General features: G+C 43.6%; 1 protein-coding gene across 1 annotated transcript in view; it reads right to left on the reverse strand.

The window, feature by feature from the left end:
* LOC117809364 (calcium-dependent secretion activator 2-like) overlaps positions 1-20,677 on the reverse strand; it is a gene marked incomplete at both ends in the record, with an annotated part of 56,084 nt that extends 35,407 nt beyond the window's left edge. The window contains 5 exons of the mRNA XM_034678923.1: positions 4,183-4,324; positions 8,765-8,921; positions 14,888-14,988; positions 18,192-18,315; positions 20,614-20,677. Of these exons, the coding sequence (XP_034534814.1) occupies positions 4,183-4,324; positions 8,765-8,921; positions 14,888-14,988; positions 18,192-18,315; positions 20,614-20,677 (588 nt within the window). The remainder of the gene's footprint in view (positions 1-4,182; positions 4,325-8,764; positions 8,922-14,887; positions 14,989-18,191; positions 18,316-20,613) is intronic.
* Positions 20,678-22,803: the final 2,126 nt, after the last annotated feature.

Here is a 22,803-nt window from a genome sequence, read left to right on the forward strand (position 1 = left end):
TGACACAAACACTTGTAGCACACGGCATATCATTAAATCTTATAAGTACTGCAATATGATGATGCATGCTTTTTGTTTCACTCTCAGATCAGAGAGCTTTGGACTAAAACTAACATCAAACAGACGACAGAAACAAGGCTGAAGAAAGAGAAACGGAGAATTCGAAATAGACGGTGGGGAAAATCTTGGCTAAAGGTCTTCAAAAGCTCTCTTGCATGTTATGTTTGTTATCTAATCTGTCTGTTTTTAATGCAGTGACTTCCACTGCAGAGTCATGTCTGTTTTTAATGCAGTGACTTCCACTACAGAGTCATGTCTGTGTTTAATGCAGTGACTTCCACTGCAGAGTCATGTCTGTTTTTAATGCAGTGACTTCCACTACAGAGTCATGTCTGTTTTTTAATGCAGTGACTTCCACTACAGAGTCATGTCTGTTTTTAATGCAGTGACTTCCACTACAGAGTCATGTCTGTTTTTAATGCAGTGACTTCCACTGCAGAGTCATGTCTGTTTTTAATGCAGTGACCTCCACTACAGAGTCATGTCTGTTTTTTAATGCAGTGACTTCCACTACAGAGTCATGTCTGTGTTTAATGCAGTGACTTCCACTACAGAGTCATGTCTGTGTTTAATGCAGTGACTTCCACTACAGAGTCATGTCTGTTTTTAATGCAGTGACTTCCACTACAGAGTCATGTCTGTGTTTAATGCAGTGACTTCCACTACAGTCATGTCTGTGTTTAATGCAGTGACTTCCACTACAAAGTCATGTCTGTGTTTAATGCAGTGACTTCCACTACAGTCATGTCTGTGTTTTAATGCAGTGACTTCCACTACAGAGTCATGTCTGTTTCTAATGCAGTGACTTCCACTACAGAGTTATGTCTGTTTTTAATGCAGTGACTTCCACTACAGAGTCATGTCTGTTTTTAATGCAGTGACTTCCACTTCAGAGTCATGTCTTTTTTTAATGCAGTGACTTCCACTACAGAGTCATGTCTGTGTTTAATGCAGTGACTTCCACTACAGAGTCATGTCTGTTTTTAATGCAGTGACTTCCACTTCAGAGTCATGTCTTTTTTTAATGCAGTGACTTCCACTACAGAGTCATGTCTGTGTTTAATGTAGTGACTTCCACTACAGAGTCATGTCTGTGTTTAATGCAGTGACTTCCACTACAGAGTCATGTCTGTTTTTTAATGCAGTGACTTCCACTGCAGAGTCATGTCTGTATTTAATGCAGTGACTTCCACTACAGAGTCATGTCTGTGTTTAATGCAGTGACTTCCACTACAGAGTCATGTCTGTTTCTAATGCAGTGACTTCCACTACAGAGTCATGTCTGTGTTTAATGCAGTGACTTCCACTACAGAGTCATGTCTGTTTTTAATGCAGTGACTTCCACTACAGAGTCATGTCTGTTTTTAATGCAGTGACTTCCACTACAGAGTCATGTCTGTTTTTAATGCAGTGACTTCCACTACAGAGTCATGTCTGTTTTTAATGCAGTGACTTCCACTACAGAGTCATGTCTGTAATTAATGCAGTGACTTCCACTACAGAGTCATGTCTGTTTCTAATGCAGTGACTTCCACTACAGAGTCATGTCTGTGTTTAATGCAGTGACTTCCACTACAGTCATGTCTGTTTTTAATGCAGTGACTTCCACTACAGAGTCATGTCTGTTTCTATTGCAGTGACTTCCACTACAGAGTCATGTCTGTGTTTAATGCAGTGACTTCCACTACAGAGTCATGTCTGTTTTTAATGCAGTGACTTCCACTACAGTCATGTCTGTTTTTAATGCAGTGACTTCCACTACAGAGTCATGTCTGTTTCTATTGCAGTGACTTCCACTATAGAGTCATGTCTGTTTCTATTGCAGTGACTTCCACTACAGAGCTGAATGAAGACCTTTAGCCCGGTTCGCCCCCCCCTAGCTCGACTTCATACATACGTGTTTTCACACAGCGGTCCCATCCAGGCGGGCGCTGAGAAGCTGGGCATCTGCGGCAGCGTGAGAGGGAGGCTGGGGACTTTAGGAAGAGGAACGCTGGCTAGATTGTTAGTTAACGACCTGCCGGGTCAGAGAGGGGTCGATCGATGTCAGTAAGGGAGAATGTTAAAAGAATAAAAGAGAAAGAGAAGAAACAGGGAGAGTAACAGTGGGAATTCTTCACGGCGGGAGAGTAGTAACATATAATAGCAGCCACTTGTTCTCCCTGCAGTAACTGATCAATGGCAAACACCAATAAAAGACAGAAAAGTCACTGCCTCCTTCCATTCACTCCGTCTTCTTTCAGCTCAGGTGTGTTTTGTTAAAGCGCGCTGCTGTCGCTGCATTGTTCCTGCCAGCTGTGTGTCCTTGCAGTGTGTGTAGTACATTCAGCTCGGGCCTCCTTTTGTCCCGCCGCGCTCGGTTTGTTCCTCGTCTCTTATTGTTTCTCTTACATTCACGCAGCAGCTACTGTCACAACTCAGCGAATAATGGCCGCCGATAGTAAACAGAGGGTTAAAAAACGACAATGAAAGACGACTGAGAGCGTCCAAAACATACCTTTACACGCGTGCACTGCAAAAACTCCAAACGGACAAAGTGTTTTCTACCGATACAGTGGGGCTAACAAGTATTTAGTCAGCCACTGATTTTGCAAGTTCTCCCACTTAGAAAGATGAGAGAGGTCTGTCATTTTCAACTCAATAACCTTTGTTGGCAATGACAGAGGTCAAACGTTTCCTGTAAGTCTCCTCCAGGTTTGCACACACTGTAGCTGGTATTTTGGCCCATTCCTCCATGCACATCTCCTCTAGAGCAGTGATGTTTTGGGGCTGTCGCTGGGCAACACAGACTTTCAACTCCCTCCACAAATTTTCTATGGGGTTGAGTATCTGGAGACTGTCTAGGCCACTCCAGGACCTTGAAATGCTTTTAACGGAGCCACTCCTTCGTTGCCCGAGCGGTGTGTTTGGGATCATTGTCATGCTGGAAGACCCAGCCACGTTCCATCTTCAATGCTCTCACTCATGGAAGGAGGTTTAGGCTTAAAATCTCACCATACATGGCCCCGTTCATTCTTCCCTTCACACGGATCAGTCGTCCTGTCCCCTTTGCAGAAAAACAGCCCCAAAGCATGAGGTTTCCACCCCCATGCTGCACAGTAGGTATGGTGCTCTTGGGATGCAACTCAGCATTCTTCAAAAAGTTCTATTTTGGTTTCATCTGACCACATGATATTCTCCCAATCCTCTTCTGGATCATCCATATGCTCTCTGGCAAACTTCAGACGGGCCTGGACATGTACTGGCTTAAGCAGGGTGGACACGCCTGGCGCTGCAGGATTTGAGTCCGTCTCGGCGTAGTGTGTTACTGATGGTAGCCTTTGTTACTTTGGTCCCAGCTCTCTGCAGGTCATTCATCAGGTCCCTCAGTGTAGTTCTGGGATTTGTGCTCACCGTTCTCATGATCATTTTGACCCCACGGGATGAGATCTTGCATGGGGCCCCAGATCGAGGGAGATTATCAATGGTCTTGTATGTCTTCCATTTTCTTAGAATTGCTCCCACAGTTGATTTATTCACACCAACCTGCTTGCCTATTGTAGATTCACTCTTCCCAGCCTGGTGCAGGTCCACAATTTTCTTCCTGGTGTCCTTGGACAGCTCTTTGGTCTTGGCCATGGTTGAGTTTGGAGTGTGACTGTTTGAGGCTGTGGACAGGTGTCTTTATACAGATAACCAGTTCAAACAGGTGCCATTAATACAGGTAACGAGTGGAGGACAGAAGAGCTTCTTAAAGAAGAAGTTACAGGTCTGTGAGAGACAGAAATCTTGCTTGTTTGTGGGTGACCAAATACTTATTTTCCACCATCATTTACAAATAAATTCTTTAAAAATCCTACAATGTGATTTCCTGGATGTTTTTCTCATTTTGTCTCTCATAGTTGAAGTGTACCTCTGATGAAAATTACAGACCTCTCTCATCTTTCTAAGTGGGAGAACTTGCGAAATCAGTGGCTGACTAAATACTTGTTAGCCCCACTGTATCTGATAAAATATATCTCTTTAGACTTAAAGCAAGTCGCACTGACCTGCTGAGTCCAGATACACGTCCTGTTTAAGTTTTTAACACTGCTCTGACGCTAATCGCTAATTCAGGTGGAGAACAGGTGGGCGGAGTCTTACTTCACAGACTGCCAGGTCTCCTGCTCGAAGCCTCGGTGGATGGACTGAGCGATGGACGACTCCATCAGGTCGATGTAGCGCACCACCAGGGGGACGAACAGGTCCTGCAGGTGTTTGTGGAACGGCCCGTTGCACAGGTGAGCTGAAAAGAGACGAACAGAAAATCACAAAATCAAACCTGTCTCTAAAACTGAGCGGGGGGGTCTTTGCTGCTGCTCTCCCTGCCTTGGCTTTTTATGTATGCTCATGAGAGAGAGGTAGGTGTGCTCTCCCTTACTTAGGCTCTGGCATTCCACGTGTGCTTATGAAAGAGAGGCAAGGTGTGCTCTCTCTACCTCAGGCTTTGAGATTCCACTTGGGCACATGGAAAAGAGGTGAGGTGTGCTCTCCCCGCCTCAGACGTAGGCACTCGACGTAGGCACATGAAAGAGAGAGGAGTTGTGCTTTTCTGCCTCAGCCTTTTGCATTCTACGTGTGCCTTCGAAAGAAAGGGGAGGTGTGCTCTCCCCGCCTCAGCCTTTGGTATTCGACGTAGGTACATGAAAGAGAGAGGAGTTGTGCTTTTTTGCCTCAGCCTTTAGGATTCTACACGTGCATACGAAGGAGAAGGGAGGTGTGCTCTGTCAAACTCAGGCTTTGGCCGTCAAAGTAGGCACATGGAAAAGAAAGGAGATGTGCTCTCCCCGCAAAAGGCTCTGGCATTACATGGAGGCAAATGAAAAAGAGGCAAGTTGTGCTCTCTCCACCTCAGACTTTCATATGTAGGCACATGAAAGAGAGGGGAGGTGTGCTCTTCCATCCTCAGGCTTTGGCCTTCCATGTGATCAAATGAAAGAGAGGGGAGGTGTGCTCTTCCCACCTCAGACTTTCATATGTAGGCAAATGAAAGAGAGGGGAGGTGTGCTCTTCCATCCTCAGGCTTTGGCCTTCCATGTGATCAAATGAAAGAGAGGGGAGGTGTGCTCTTCCCACCTCAGACTTTCATATGTAGGCAAATGAAAGAGAGGGGAGGTGTGCTCTTCCATCCTCAGGCTTTGGCCTTCCATGTGATCAGATGAAAGAGAGGGGAGATGTGCTCTCCCTATCTCAGGCTTCGGCACACCACGTGTGCACATGAGCGTGTTCTCTTCCTGCCTCAGCTTTTGGCATTCGAGGCAGGCACATGAAATTGAGGGGAAGTGTGCTCTCCCTCAGAACAGAGCCATACCTCTAAATATAACTTGATACATGCAAATAAACAATTATTTTCTATTCTTCTATTCAAGTAACATCATGAATCATGAATATTGATTTAAATTAGTTTGATGCCTATCCCAAATCAAAGCTGCTAAGCTAAGCTAATCAGCTAGAGTCTAATTTGTTAGGACAGACCGCAGACAAGCCCCAAAGTTGGTGGTTACAATATTGGAAATGCTGACTCAGTCGGACTTAACTCAGCTGTGCCTCTTATTTTGCCACTTCATCTTAGTCCAACAAAATCTGATGAGTTATAAAAATGCATTACACCCGTACAGTGTGCTAAAAAAGGCAAAAGAGCCATACAGCCTATAAACATTTCTTGCAACAGACTAAACATCTTTCTCAATGTTGTAAATACAGGCATGTTAACATTGGTAGGTCTCAGCAGATGTGTGTGTCTAACATGAGTCTGGTCTTGCTGGAGGTTTCTGCCTGTTAAAGGAAGTTTGTCCTTGCCACTGTAACTTGCTAAATGCTGCAAAGTGCTCTGCTCATGGTGGATTAAGATGAGATCAGACTGAGTCCTGTCTGGAAGATGGGACTGGATCATATCCAGTCTTGATGTTGGGTCTTTGTTAATAATAGAACATAGAGTACGGTCTAGACCGGCCCTGTTTGGAAAGAGTCTGAGGAGAACGCTTGTTGTGATTTGGCGCTTTATAAATAAAGATTGATTGATTAACGGGGATTCATGTGAGTTATTTATAAAGTAATTCTTAGCAGTGTCTGGATTCGGTGGTTTTAGCTGCACAGAGGTAGAGTCAGTATCGTCAAAGGGCCGATCCTCTGGGCTCAAATGTGACTGCACAGGTGTTCATGATACTGTACACCAAACCAGACCCCTCCTGGTGGGTTTAACTGAGACTGTGAAGCAGACAGAGAAGTCCTGAGGGAGACAAAGACAGAGAGAGAGAGAGAGAGAGAGAGAGAGAGGGAGAGAAGCGAGGCGGCCGCTCTCTCCGGGCTTCATTAGTTTTAATTCCTCTCGCTCTGCTCCATCATGATTAACACTAGCCTTTTCACCCTCCGGAGACTCAAACCAGCCTCCCTCGCAACCGCTCCGATCGCAAGCTGACAATCAAGTGAGCATTTAAATAATCTACCAAACGAGTCGTGTCGACGGGGATCAGAAAGTTTGGTTCCTTTTTTTAGATTTAAAAAAAATGTTGCAAACAATTAAAAAAGTCAAGGATGATTCAGATATCTTCAATCACTCACTTCACCTCGTCACCACAGAGCCACGCTCAGATTAAATCTCTCCTTCTCGCTTTAGACATAATTATTAAAAAGGGAAACCTCATTTGTGCAAACAGTCAAAACTACAATTTCTCCTCCTCTGTGTCTCGTTTTTGTCTATTGCCTCATTATGAACCAATTTAAGTTGACTCATGTTGTGACACTTGGAATAATTACGGCACTAACAGAGTATGGTAATTAGAAAAAAATATAAAAGATATGTGCCACGGAGAAGAGATTTGTGGATTCTTCACATAATGAAACGCTGAGTTTTTGTTCCCAACGGTGCCCTTGGGCTGTCTGTCTCTCTGCCTGCCTGTCTGTTACTGTATGCGAGGTTCTTTGGCATCAGCCATGTTAAATAACGCCTCGCTCCTCGCCAAGTCTCTGCTGGCGGCGAGTCAAAGCCCGAGGAGCTGAAGGAGGGACGGAGAGAGAGAGAGGAAACAATGAGGAGAGTAGTAAGTGTCGGCAGTAAGAGGCGATTTCTCAGGGAGGAAAATACCAAGACGATGGAAACGTTGAAGATAACGCTCACGATGATGAAGACTCTGAATTAATAAGAGACGGATGATGCTGAAAGTTCATTTAAACATGATAAATGCTGAAATGATTGGAAAATAATGCTGCAATTAATAAAAATTATGCCTGAAGTGTTAAAGATGATACTGAAAATGACAGAAGCGATGCTCCAGATGTTAAAGATTATGTAGATGATGTGAAAAATGAAAAATGTGTTGCTCAAAATGATAAAAATGGTGCTGAAATGGACGAAGATGATGCCTGGGTGCAACAGAGGATGATGAAAATGATGCTTTTAATGATAATGCTATTGTTAAAGATGATGTAGCTAATGCTTTTAATTTAAATGATGAACATGGGGTAGAAAGTTATGTGAGTGATGCTCAATATGCACACAATGGTACTGGGAATGCTGAAGATAATGCGCTTAAAGAGGGAGATGATGCTAAAATGATTAAGATGATGCTGGAAATGACAGAAATGATGCTCTAAATGCTGAAGATAATGCTGAAAGTCATAAATATGCTGAATATTATGCTGAATATGCAGAACATAATGCTCTAAAAGATAAAGGTAATGCTAAGAATGCAAAGAAGCTGCTGAAAATGACAGAAATTATGATGAATATGCTGAAGATGATTCTCTAACAGATGAAGATGATGCTTTACATGATCAAAAAAAGCTGCTGAAAATGACTTATTGTTGCAAAAATGCTGAAAATGCTGATGAATTTGCTGAAGATAATGTTTTAAATGATGAAAATGGTAATTCTAATGCTGGAAATAACATAAATTATGCTAAAAAATAAAAAAAGGTGATGCAGAAACCTTGAAGATGCTGCTGAAAATGATGTCGTTAATGCTGAATATATTGACGATGATCCTGAAAAGGCTGAAGGCAATGCTCTTAATGATGAAAGTGATGCTGAAAATCACATAAATAATGCTACAAATGATAAAGGTGAAGATTAAACTGTAAAGATAATGCTGGAAATGACAGAAAGGATGCTGAAGACGATGTTAAAGAGTTCATCTTGCTTTCTCATTTGAACTGATAGAAGACTCCAGAAGTTCTCCGTCTGAGGATGAATTAATCAGAGAGAGAGAGATTTGAAGTGCTGACGTGGTGCGAACATCCTCTGCAGCTACCTGCTGACAGGTAGGCAGGTCAGCTGACATCACGCCCTCCTCTGTTCCCGTTAATTACGCCTCTGTCGAGCGTGGGAGGTGTCGTTAACCCCGTCTCTTAACGAGCCTTGTTTTCTCTTTTATGCAGCGGTGTTAATTAGAGCTCTTAAAGGTTAGTACGTGAAATGTGCGGGGCAGTCGCTGATTAAAAACGATGAAGGGGAGTCGGACAGGACAGAACCACGTCAGGTGACTTACAGTTCACTTCAAAACACCAGAGAACTGAAATACGCTCAGTGTGGTTTCACTTTAATTGAAGGATGAACTTTTTCACACTCTCAGCAACACGTCCTCTCTCACACGGCTGCAGCCTCCGGCCTTCTGAAGTGATTACAGTCGGAGTTTGTTTGGAGAGTTTTCAGAGGCAGAGAGATAAAATCAATCAACGAGAGACTCACGGTCCGTCCGCAGGAAGTTGTTGTGGAGCTGGAATAAAGGGAAGCTGTCCCAGGAGTCCACAGGCTGGACCTGCAGAGCGGCGTCCATGTCGGCTCTGTACAGGGACAGGAAGGTCTCGGCGTGCTCGGCCATCAGCTCCGGCCACCACGAGAAAGCCTGAGAGAGAGGGATGGAGAAACAGTGACAGAGATTAGGCAAAGTTTAATCATGTACTAAAGTGTATGACAAATATTATCTCTAGTTTGATCTGGAGGACTTGTTTGGAACCTAAAGGGTCTCTGGAGGTCCAGTTTGAGGCCTGACATTTGGTTTTATTGCTCACCACCAGCCACGTGGGCCAGAGAATGAACGTTAGTCAAGCTTGTCATGTTCCCCAAATGTCAAGGATAAATGTGAGAACTCTAAATCACCATTTTATTTGGGATGACAATAAAATGACCTATTCTTGTTTTCCTCAAGTGCTTCTGATCTTCAAGGATTAATAATACACACTGTACCTTTAAATACTAGTCACTGTATCTTTAAATACTAGTCACTGTACCTTTAAGTACTAGTCACTGTACCTTTGAATACTACACACTGTACCTTTAAATACTAGTCACTGTACCTTTGAATACTACACACTGTTCCTTTAAATAATACACACTGTGCCTTTAAATATTACATACTGTACCTTTAAATACTACACACTGTACCTTTAAATACTACACACTGTAACTTTAAAAACTACGCACTGTACCTTTAAATACTACACACTGCGCCTTTAAATACTACACACTGTGCCTTTAAATATTACACACTGTACCTTTAAATACTAAACACTGTACCTTTAAATACTTCACACTGTACCTTTAAATACTAGTCACTGTACCTTTAAATACTAAACACTGTACCTTTAAATACTACACACTGTACCTTTAAATACTACACACTGTACCTTTAAATATTACACTGCACCTTTAAATGCTACACACTGTGCCTTTAAATATTACACACTGTACCTATAAATATTAGACACTGTACCTTTAAATATTACACACTGCACCTTTAAATGCTACACACTGTACCTATAAATATTAGACACTGTACCTTTAAATACTTCACACTGTACCTTTAAATACTAGTCACTGTACCTTTAAATACTACACACTGTACCTTTAAATACTAAACACTGTACCTTTAAATACTTCACACTGTACCTTTACATACTTCACACTGTACCTTTAAATACTACACACTGTACCTTTAAATACTAGTCACTGTACCTTTAAATACTACACACTGTACCTTTAAATACTAAACACTGTACCTTTAAATACTTCACACCGTACCTTTAAATACTAGTCACTGTACCTTTAAATACTACACACTGTACCTTTAAATACTAAACACTGTACCTTTAAATACTACACACTGTACCTTTAAATATTGCATATTGTACCTTTAAATATTACATACTGTACCTTTAAATACTACACACTGTACCTTTAAATACTATGCACTGTGCCTTTAAATATTGCATATTGTACCTTTAAATATTACACACTGTACCTTTAAATACTATGCACTGTGCCTTTAAAGGTACAGTTTGTAAAATTTAAAGGTGCAGTTTGTAGTTTTTAAAGGTACAGTGCATATTCAAAGGTAGAGTATAGTATTTAAAGGTACAGTGTGTAGTATTTAAAGGTACACTGTGTAATATTTAAAGGTGCAGTGTGTAATATTTAAAGGTACAGTGTCTGATATTTATAGGTACAGTGTGTAATATTTAAAGGCACAGTGTGTAGCATTTAAAGGTGCAGTGTAATATTTAAAGGTGCAGTGTGTTGTATTTAAAGGTACAGTGTGTAGTATTAAAAAGTGTAGTGAGTACTATTTAAAGGTACAGTGTCTAGTCTTTAAAAGAACTGTGCGTATTTAAAGGGGCAGTGCGTATTATTTAAAGGTACAGTGCGTGTTTTTTAAAGGTAGAAAGTATAGTATTTAAAGGTACATGTAAACCTCACTCACTGTACCTTTAATATTAACAAACTGGTTTATGGGATTTATCTTTTTCCTGTTGACAGAAAGCCACATTTTCTTGACTGTGACTTCACTTTGTTGAACTTTTTTAAAGTGCTTCATGTTTCTCTCTCTCTCTCTGTGAGTCTTCATGTTGTGAAGTCTGTTAAAAGCAGCTGAAATCTAAATACAGTTTCAGCCCCTGAGAGATAAATTCAGCTGCTGTGACTGTTGGATGCTTTTAATCTGAAAGAGAAAGTAAAAAAAGACCCAGAGGTGCGTCTCTCCTGCAGACAGAGGTCGGCTCGCTCAGGTGATCGCTGCTAAAGGACACCTGAGAGAAAAGTGCAACCCGCTCTGAACCGCTCGCTGATGCACTGAGGTCGGTTTGTGAGCACGACGGAGAGAAGTGAGAGCCGGAGAGAGAGAGAGAGACGGCCTTGCAGGACGACTCGTCCTTTCAAACACGCCTTTTCTGTTTCCTGTTACCGACAACAAACACCTGAAGAATCCTCCGCACTTCAACTCTTTCTTCTCTTTTCAAGACAGCGACGTCAATCAGCGCTGATTGAAGATAAACACGGCGACAAAGAAGGAGAGAGAAGAGAGAGAGAGAGAGAGAACGTGGGAGCGCATCGAGGAGGAGACGGAGAGGAGATGAAGGAAGCATAGAAAAGACATGATGAGGGCTGAAAGGAGTCAATGAAAGTGGGTAAAAAGAAGGTGTAAAGGAATTAAGAAGAGTGAAAGATGAGAGAGAGAAAGAAGAAGAATATGAAGACTGAATGAGGGATTGAGAGAAGTATAAAAAGTAGTACGAGTATAAAAAGAGAATAAATCGAGAGAAATTGGAGTTGATGGGAAAAGAAAGCAGAAAACAGGGGCGACAGAAAGAAGGAAGAAAGACGAGTAACTGCACTACACCTCCAGACCAGTAGAGGGCGGTAGGAAGTGACAGACAGGCCTGCATCGTCATGAACAACGCTACAGTTAGCCTGTTAGCATGAGGGAGATTACAATTGTGCTTTTTTTGAATCAACACTTTGAAGGAGGCGGGAGAGGATTCAAAACGTCTGAAACACTCAACAGATTTTAAAGCCATGTCAGAGATGAACCGGTGTTCCAGTTTAAACGGCGACCCTGTTAACTGGAGACTCTCAGCCGGATGCATCCCTCATAAACGTCTTTAGACCATCATTAAATATCTGATGAGGATATTTTGAAATCTTAATAAAAACTAAACTAGTTTGCATTCCCAGGAACTCCCTCTGTGTTTCAACAGCTGTGTAAACTCCACAAACACTGACACGTTCAGCTGAAGGTCTCCAGTTTACAGGGTCACTTTTAAAACCGGAACACCGGGAGCTGACAGAGACGCATTCACACTATCAGGCTCAGAGAAGACCGATGTTCAGGAGTTATTAAAGCAAGTGAATCACATCAAGTGTGTGTGATGTTGTTGTGGAGGGAGGGGGAAGTAAAAACACTGAGGGTAATCGTTCGGCATTGCAGGCCCCGCCCCCAAAAGTTCCTGGAACTTTGGAACGTACAACCACAAAACTACAAAACTTTGACAGACAGGGTGTCACTCATTACTGATTCATGTGGTCACACAGAGATGACTGGGACAGAAACACAAACATGAGCAGCAGATTATTCATAACACTTACCTCTCTTCCCTTCCCACGGTGCGATACAGAAAAGAGACAAACAGAGAGGACCGTCAGATTCAAAATAACACCTTTAAAGAGACTGAAGATTTGTTTCTTATCTCTACTGTGATGCATATGCTCCGCTCATTTCCCCAGGACCAGTTCACTAACTGTCCCCAGGACCGGTTCACTAACTTTCCTCAGGACCGGTTCACTAACTTCCCCCAGGACCAGTTCACTAACTTTCCCCAGGACTGATTCACTAACATTCCCCAGGACCGGTTCACTAACTTTCACCAGGACCGGTTCACTAACTTTCCCCAGGACCGATTCACTAACATTCCCCAGGACCGGTTCACTAACTTTCCCCAGGACCGGTTCACTAACTTTCCCCAGAACCAGTTCACTAACTTTCCTCAGGACCAGTTCACTAACTTTCCCCAGGACCGGTTCACTAACTTTCCCAGGACCGGTTCACTAACTTTCCCCAGGACCGGTTCACTAACTTTCCCCAGGACCGGTTCACTAACTTTCCCCAGGACCGGTTCACTAACTTTCCCCAGGACCGGTTCAATAACTTTCCCCAGGACCGGCTCACTAACTGTCCCCAGGACTGGTTTACTAACTTTCCCCAGAACCAGTTCACTAACTGTCCCCAGGACCAGTTCACTAACTGTCCCCAGGACTGGTTTACTAACTGTCCCCAGGATCGGTTCACTAACTTTCCCCAGGACCGGTTCACTAACTTTCCCCAGGACCGGTTCACTAACTTTCCCCAGGACCGGTTCAATAACTTTCCCCAGGACCGGCTCACTAACTGTCCCCAGGACTGGTTTACTAACTTTCCCCAGAACCAGTTCACTAACTGTCCCCAGGACCAGTTCACTAACTGTCCCCAGGACTGGTTTACTAACTGTCCCCAGGATCGGTTCACTAACTCTCCCCAGGACCAGTTCACTAACTGTCCCCAGGACTGGTTTACTAACTGTCCCCAGGATCGGTTCACTAACTGTCCCCAGGACTGGTTCACTAACTTTCCCCAGGACCGATTCACTAACTGTCCCCAGGACTGGTTTACTAACTGTCCCCAGGACCGGTTCACTAACTGTCCCCAGGATCGGTTCACTAACTGTCCCCAGGACTGGTTTACTAACTGTCCCCAGGACCGGTTCACTAACTGTCCCCAGGACTGGTTCACTAACTGTCCCCAGGACCAGTTCACTAACTTTCCCCAGGACCAGTTCACTAACTGTCCCCAGGACTGGTTTACTAACTGTCCCCAGGACCGGTTCACTAACTGTCCCCAGGACCGGTTCACTAACTGTCCCCAGGACCGGTTCACTTACTGTCCCCAGGACCGGTTCACTAACTGTCCCCAGGACCGGTTCACTAACTGTCCCCAGGATCGGTTCACTAACTGTCCCCAGGATCGGTTCACTAACTGTCCCCAGGACCGGTACACTAACTGTCAGCTCAGAGTTTAGACTAACAGCTCCGTCTGACACCCGGAGCCGAGCTCCTCTGCGTGCACATACTACCCTTCAGCCTCCACTGCTCCGGGTGTCCCATGGTCCTGATGCCCTGGAGACTACGGAGTGATAAAATTAAAGGTCCTGATTCTGAAGTATTTTGTGACTCAGCACTCAGAGACCATCTGAAATGAATCAGGTTCTGGAGTCTTGATGTCTTTAGATTCAGCTGTGAACTCTCTCAGCCTGTATCAGACGTTGTTTGGATGTGGACTGTAACTGAGAACATAATAATGATTCATCTGTAAACTGAAGCTGTGACAGCTTGAGGCGTCGCTCTGACAAAAAACATCACGTCTGAATCTCGGAGCGGAGCCCGAGCGGTCTCCATGGCAGCGGCGGAGCGCGGCGTGTTATTAATATCCCAGAAACAGATGCCTGAACGCCACGCTGCCACTTCGGGGGCCGATCACACCGACGCGTCTCAACACCTATGATTGATCAGTTTTGCACCGTGGCGTGGAAACGCGGCGTGCATATGGGCCGTGGGCGTTGTTTTCATCGCTTCCCCGCCCGCAGATGTGATGGCCGCCACTTCACCGTGAGCGCCGCCAGCCAGCAAAGGCAGAGGAGGGGAAAATGGACAGTGCTGCGAAAAGTGATCAAGAATGTTAATGAAATGATCAAGTGACTCGAAGCGTCTCCGCCGCTGTCACTCACACGCAGGAGAGAGACGTGTTGGAGTTAAACGGATCCTTTAATTAATCAAAGAAAACAAGACGGGGACAGAAGTCAGCGCCTCCAATCAGCTCAGCTCCTCGTTTCACACTCGCGCGAACCGTGTCGTCCATGATCTGAATAACAATGAAGTTCAATCTGAAAATAAACCACCGTGAACTCAGGTACAAAGAGATACAGACGCCTACAGACTGCTGTCATCTGAGCGTCAGGAGGCCGGTCTCTCCTGGAACAGACCGAGCAGGTAGATATGTAAACATACCTCTGAGTGATGCTCCTCGTTCTGCTGCAGCACCTCGATGCTCAGCTCTCCCAGACGCAGCATGTCCTCCAGTCTCTTCTCTGGAGCCGCCTGAGCGTCCACTGAGCACAGAAATAAAAACACAAGAAGGGTTTATGGTAAAGATTTAAACAGGACTACATTTCCCATGAGCCTCAGCTGACTCTTGAACCGCTGACCACCTTGAAATCTGGGTGGCTTGACACTGTTGGACTTTCTGAGCCTTAAACTGAGAGAGATGAATCCTGTATGTTTGGCATGTTTCAGAAATATTAGGAAAGTCAAATGATTATTTCTTCAATCATTTTTTTGGGGGGCTTTTTGCACCTTTATCTAAAGAGGAGAGGACAGTGGATAGTGTAGGAAACCAGGAGAGAGTGTGGGATTGACATGCAGGAAAGAGGCCACAGATTGGATTCGAACCCAGGCCACCCGCTACATGGGCGCACAACTTAACCATTAAGCTAAATCTGCGCCCAATCACACATTTATTATCTCTTCTAAAGAACCTTAAAGGGGACATATCACGCTTTTTTTCATCAACATATATTGGTCTAAGAGGTCCCCAAAACATGTCTTTAAAGTTTATGCTCAAAAAAACACTTTGAAATCAGATTTTGGTCTGCCTGAAAAACCCTCTTCTTCATTCCTCATCAGAACACTCTGTTTTCCCTCTGACCACGCCCCCTCAGGAAGTGGATGTGCCTCGGCTCTCCAGCACGTTGATCTAATGTTGACATGTTGGCTGAATATACACGGCTGCTCAGAGCTCGCGTTACTTCAACCCTCTGAATCTGATCCAGAATCTGATCCTGATGGAGAGGTGCCTGCAGCAGGACCTTTCTGAACCATTGGTCACAGATTTAGTGTTTCTTGTTGTTTTATTTATCAGTATGTCGACGTGTGTCTTGGTGCACAGCTACGAACATGTAGCTATGTGGCTATGCTAACTAGCGCTAGCACTTATCCATGATAAATAAAAATCATCCACTAGATCTTCAAATCTGCAGACGTGGGGAGTCAAAGCGACCTCTGCCAGAAAGGCAGCAGGACCTTTCTGAAGGATTGGTCACAGATTTAGTGTTTCTTGTTGTTTTATTTGTCAGTATGTCAACGTGTGTCTTGGTACACAGCTACAGCTACAGCTATGAACATATAGCTATGTGGCTATGCTAATTAGCGCTAGCACTTATCCATGACAAATACAAATCATTCACTAGATCTTCAAATCTGCAGACGTGGGGAGTCAAAGCGACCTTTGTGTTTATTAAGACAGCCTACAACTAGCATGCCTCCCTCCTAAGCTCCTTGTTAGCACACATTTGTGCAGGGAATGAAAAACGGAGGAGGGGTTGAGTTGTATTTTATACAGTCTATGGGCTGAACAAGCTCCGAGCTCTGACTTCCTGTTACAGACCGGATGTTGTTGTTACGTAACAAAAACACTGAAAACTGAAACGGCTGGTTTCAGCACACATTTACAGAAAGGTGGAGAAATCAGAACAGGGGCAGAATGGAGTCTTTTCATTCTCAGGGGGTTTGTAGACAGGGACACAGATTTCAGGTAAAGAACCATTAAAAAGTCAATTTTGCATGATATGTCACCTTTAAAGGGAAATTCTTGAATTTCTTCTACTCTTTTCAGAATCATCAGAATCAGAACTACTTTAAATATCCCTGGGAGGGGAATTCAAGTAAAACACAACAAGATAGTGGACTAATATGTTTCCTTTCAGCCTGCTTTTTTAAGTTAATTTGAATATTTGCTTTGAAAAATCTCTGCATCATAGTTTTGATGTAGAGATCATGTAAGGCAGTTAAACGGATCTTAATTCTGTATGTAACATTTTTCCCTGGAAGGTGACAGGCTTAACCGTTTCCCACTCATCTCAGAAGTGCAGGACCAATCAGATTCATTCATTTTGAAATGAAGCGGTCCTGTATAAGATGACGAGATGACAAGAAAGCCGCCTCCGCCTTTGTCTTGTATATACAGTGAAATAAACCTTTGAATCTTGAATCTTGAACAGAGTCTGAGTTTAAGAAGAAGGGGTTTCATCTTTCTATGGCGACACTTTCATTCACTCTTCAGGATATCTCACTGCGTCTGACACCTCAGTTGCATTCGTGCACGAATCTAGATCCCATCCACACGGACCCTGATGCTTCCCTCTGTCTTTTGTCCCGGAGACAGTGACATTGAAAGACGGCCCAAAATGCACTCAAACCAAGGACGCCGTGGTTACACACAACCCTGACCCCGTCGACCTGTTCCTCTCTCTCTCTTTCTGTGTTCCTTTTTAACACTGAGTGAACGCCCAGTAGAACGAGTGTCTGCATGAATGTTGTGTCTGTATGAATGTTGTGTCTGCATGAATGTGTCTGCATGGATGTTGTGTCTGCATGAATGTGTCTGCATGAATGTGTCTGCATGAATGTTGTGTCTGCATGAATGTTGTGTCTGCATGGATGTTGCATCTGCATGGATGTTGTGTCTGCATGGATGTTGTGTCTGCATGGATGTTGTGTCTGTATGGATGTTGTGTCTGCATGAATGTTGTGTCTGCATGGATGTTGTGTCTGCATGAATGTTGTGTCTGCATGAATGTGTCTGCATGAATGTGTCTGCATGGATGTTGTGTCTGCATGGATGTTGTGTCTGCATGGATGTTGTGTCTGCATGAATGTTGTGTCTGCATGAATGTTGTGTCTGCATGAATGTTGTGTCTGCATGGATGTTGTGTCTGCATGGATGTTGTGTCTGCATGAATGTGTCTGCATGGATGTTGTGTCTGCATGGATGTTGTCTGCATGGATGTTGTGTCTGCATGAATGTGTCTGCATGGATGTTGTGTCTGCATGAATGTGTCTGCATGGATGTTGTGTCTGCATGGATTTTGTGTTTGCATGAATGTGTCTGCATGAATGTGTCTGCATGGATGTTGCATCTGCAAGGATGTTGTGTCTGCATAGATGTTGTGTCTGCATGAATGTGTCTGCATGAATGTGTCTGCATGAATGTTGTGTCTGCATGGATGTTGTGTCTGCATGAATGTGTCTGCATGGATGTTGTGTCTGCATGGATGTTGTGTCTGCATGAATGTTGTGTCTGCATGGATGTTGTGTCTGCATGAATGTTGTGTCTGCATGGATGTTGTGTCTGCATGAATGTTGTGTCTGCATGGATGCTGTGTCTGCAGCAGCAGCAGCAGGTATCATAGAGTTAAGATGTATATCTGAGGCCGCTGACACACTGACTGAACAGACGGGATGGTAACACTCTCACCTTTGATCTGAGCGTACTCCATCAGCTGGCTGTAGTTGATTTTTGCGGCTTTTTCCAAACACTTCTGCACCAGTTTCTTCATCTCATCCGGGGGGACGGGTGTGGTGATGTCCTTCATCAGAACCTGAAACAATAGACCAAAATAAAAACACTTCACATTATGACAGAAAACAGACCAGTCTCTGGTAATAAATACAAGATATAGAAGGTAGAATAAAAGCTACATTCTTAAAAACAGTAGAAACACATCCGTGCTTTTAGCTCCATGTGACCTTCTTTTTTAAACTTTGTGCTTTTATTAAACTGTTTGACTTGATTTTACATTTTCTTCATGCCATAATATTGAATATATTTGAAGTATAACGTGTTTTGTTGATCTTTTTCTGTTATCATCCATCAAGTTTCTGTTCTATTATTTGGGGTCTTCATTGTTGTTTAAACTCCACTCTAGCAATTTTTATGTGCATTTATTATCTTTATTAACCATATATAAACCTGATCCAGAACCACAGAGACTTCTGTGGACCTGAGCCCGTTTAAGATGGACTGAGAGGAAGTGGAAAACTGTCATGATATGACTCTGTAGTGGAAGTCACTGCATTAAAAACAGACATGACTCTGTAGTGGAAGTCACTGCATTAAAAACAGACATGACTCTGTAGTGGAAGTCACTGCATTAAAAACAGACATGACTCTGTAGTGGAAGTCACTGCATTAAACACAGACATGACTCTGTAGTGGAAGTCACTGCATTAAAAACAGACATGACTCTAGTGGAAGACACCGCATTAAAAACAGACATGACTCTGTAGTGGAAGTCACTGCATTAAAAACAGACATGACTCTAGTGGAAGACACCGCATTAAAAACAGACATGACTCTGTAGTGGAAGTCGCTGCATTAAACACACAGACATGACTCTGTAGTGGAAGTCACTGCATTAAAAACAGACATGACTCTAGTGGAAGACACCGCATTAAAAACAGACATGACTCTGTAGTGGAAGTCACTGCATTAAAAACAGACATGACTCTGTAGTGGAAGTCACTGCATTAAAAACGGACATGACTCTGTAGTGGAAGTCACTGCATTAAAAACAGACATGACTCTGTAGTGGAAGTCACTGCATTAAAAACAGACATGACTCTGTAGTGGAAGTCACCGCATTAAAAAACAGACATGACTCTGTAGTGGAAGTCACTGCATTAAACACAGACATGACTCTGTAGTGGAAGTCACTGCATGAAAAACAGACATGACTCTGTAGTGGAAGTCACTGCATTAAACACAGACATGACTCTGTAGTGGAAGTTACTGCATTAAAAACAGACATGACTCTGTAGTGGAAGTCACTGCATTAAAAATGGTCATGACTCTGTAGTGGAAGTCACTGCATTAAAAACAGACAGGACTCTGTAGTGGAAGTCACTGCATTAAACACAGACATGACTCTGTAGTGGAAGTCACTGCATTAAAAACAGACATGACTCTGTAGTGGAAGTCACTGCATTAAAAACAGACATGACGCTGTAGTGGAAGTCACTGCATTAAAAACAGACATGACTCTGTAGTGGAAGTCACTGCATTAAAAACAGACATGACTCTGTAGTGGAAGTCACTGCATTAAAAAACAGACATGACTCTGTAGTGGAAGTCACTGCATTAAAAAAACAGACATGACTCTGTAGTGGAAGTCACTGCATCAGATTAAAACTGAACCATGCAAAGAGGAAACTATATATAAACCTGATCTAGAACCACAGAGACTTCTCTGGACCTGAGCCCGTTTAAGATGGATCGAGGGGAAGTTGAAAACTGTCCTGTGGTCTGATGAAATCCTGGACGCTGTGTCCTCCGCTCTAAAGAGGAGAGGGACCACCCGGCTTGTTATCAGCTCACAGGTCAAAGCCAGCGTCCCTGATGGTATGTGGATCATAAGAGTCCATGGCATGGGTAGCTTCCACATCTGTGAAGGCTCCATTAATGCTGAACAATATCTACAGGTTTAGGAGCAACACATGCTGACACCCAGACCATGAGGTCTTCAGGAAGACCTTACAGATTTCAGCAAAACCACATTCTGCACGGACTACAACAGCATGGCTCTGTAGTAGAAGAGTCCTGACTCATTCCCCATTGAAACTCTAAAATACAACAATGAAGACCCTGAACTGTTGAGCAGCTGGAATCCTCTATCAGGCAAGAACGGGACACTTTAAAGTCCAGGACCTGGTCTCCTGGGTTCACCAACGTTTACAGAGTGTTGTTGAAAGAAGAGCTGATGAACACAACGTGAACATATCTCTGTAACAATCATTTGGAGTATTAATCTTTAGAAGGCTCAGATCTTTCCTGCTCTCTACATGTGAAAACCTTTCCATCACATTTTGAAAAGCAGAAGTTCTTAAACGTGTTCCTGTACCCGTTCCTGCAGGGAGAGCGTTGCCTTCAGGGCCCCATCTGGTCGTCCAAAGGGAAAGCAGTACCTGCAGATGCAAAAAACATGGGGGGTCATCACATTTAGAAACAATCTCAAGGATAACAGCATGAATTAAAAAAAAGACAGGGAGAGAGAGAGAGGGGGGGGGGGAATGGGAGGACGGAGGCAGCGGCAGGAAGACGTCAGTCGGCGTCAACAGATGGCTGCTTCCCTTTCCTCTAATTACACCGACGGAGACGCTTTTCTCACCTCCAGCTCCGCCTGAGAGCCGGCGAGGAGGTGCGGGAGGTTCAACGTCGCTAATTGACAAGTGAAGAGAGCTAAATAAACAAAAGCACGCGGACACATGGGTCGGACAATTAGGGACAAAAAGCAGCGGCGGGCAGATGTTCTCATCTCGCTGATCTGATTCAGAAAACAGAAGAAGGGTTTTAGAAATGCTCCCGGCTGCTTGGATTGAAGGTTGTGTTTCATCTTAAAACAAAGTAACAAGTTGATGCTGTTCTTTTTGAGGAAGAGTCACGTCTTGAACCCTTTAAATCTGACAGAGTTCAATGTAATCTGACTTCAGTCATGTTTACTGCAGCAGCAGCAGCAGAGCGGTGTTTGTGTTTGGCGTCTTGGCTCAGACGTCCAGATTCCTCAGGATAATAAATATCCAGAGACAGCAAATGTGTCGGCACAAATTCACCACCAACTTCAAGGACATGTTTGGTTCAGGTGATCGTGAGAATGCCGCGTGTCAAATGTGAAATCATGCTTGTTTTCAGGCGTCATTTAAGGACAGATTTCAGAAGTCTGGGTTGTGGGTCAGCTGAGGACACCTGTAAGCTGAAGGACTTGTGATGCTGTCTTTAGAGGATGTCAGTGGAGCTCAGTCTGAATATTGAGAAGCGAAGGCCTTCACAACCGGCCTGGGTCTGACTTTGATCCTTGTCAACTCAGTCTTGGAACCAGTCATCTGATGAAGCTGTGTGAGATAATCCTCTTTCAGTATATTCCTTAGAGCCAGTGATGAGAAGTAAGGTCCAGTTTCAAAATCCAGCCATGAGTTCCTCTCGTGAGGCTTTTATATCAACTATAGATGCTTTGATGTTTGGTCCACTACATTCCCCAAATCATCTGTTTCAAGAAGGTCTCAGTTTCACTGTAAATATTAAGTTACACAGAGACTTTACATCTGCTTACTTTAGAAGTATGCTTCCCTCCTCCTTTCCTCTCCTTTCCTCTCTTTCCTCTCATTTTTTCTTCCCTCCTCTCCTCTTTTTCCCTGTCCTTTCCTCATTCCTCTCCTCTCTTTTTTCTCTCCTTTTTCTTCCCTCCTCTCCTTTCCTCATTCCTCTCCTCTTTTTTTCCTCTCCTTTTTCTTCCCTCCTCTCCTTTCCTCATTCCTCTCCTCTCTTTTTTCTCTCCTTTTTCTTCCCTCCTCTCCTTTCCTCATTCCTCTCCTCTTTTTTCCTCTCCTAGCTTTCTTTCCACTCCTTTTTCTTCCCTCCTCTCCTTTCCTCATTCCTCTCCTCTTTTTTCCTCTCCTAGCTTTCTTTCCTCTCCTTTTCTTCCCTCCTCTCCTCTCTTCTTTCTTCTCCTCTCTCTCACCTCATTCTTCCTTCTGTCTTCCTTTTTCCTTCTCTCCTCTGCTGCCTCTCCTTTTTTTCTTTCCTCTCCTTTCTTTCTTTCCTTCTCTCCTTTCCTCTTTCCTCTCCTTTCTTTCTTTCCTTCTCTCCTTTCCTCTTTCCTCTCAATTTTTTCTTTCCTCCTCTCTCTTTTTTCCTCTCCTCTCTTCTTTCTTCCCCTCTCTCTTACCTCTCTCCTTTTTTTTATTTCCTCCTCTCCTTTCTTTCTTTCCCTTTCTCTCTTTTTTCCTCTCCCGTTTTTTTACTCCTCTCCTCTTTTTTGCTCTCTTTTTTTCCTTTCCTCCTCTCCTCTTTTCTTTCTTTCCTCTCCTTTTTTCTTCCCTTCTCTCCTTTTTTCTCCCCTCTCCTTTTTCCTTTCCTCCTCTCCTCTTTTTCTCCCTTTCCTCGTATCCTTTCTTTCTTTCTTCCCCTCTCTCTCTCTCCTCATTCTTTTTCTCTCCTCCTTCTGTCTTCCTTTTTCCTTCTCTCCTCTGCTGCATCTCCTCTTTTCTTTCCCCTTCTTATTCCCACTTAGTTTGTTGAATGGAGGTGGGAGCCA

This window comes from Notolabrus celidotus, unplaced genomic scaffold (genome assembly GCF_009762535.1).
Source record: "Notolabrus celidotus isolate fNotCel1 unplaced genomic scaffold, fNotCel1.pri scaffold_259_arrow_ctg1, whole genome shotgun sequence".
NCBI classification, from domain to species: Eukaryota; Metazoa; Chordata; class Actinopteri; order Labriformes; family Labridae; genus Notolabrus; species Notolabrus celidotus.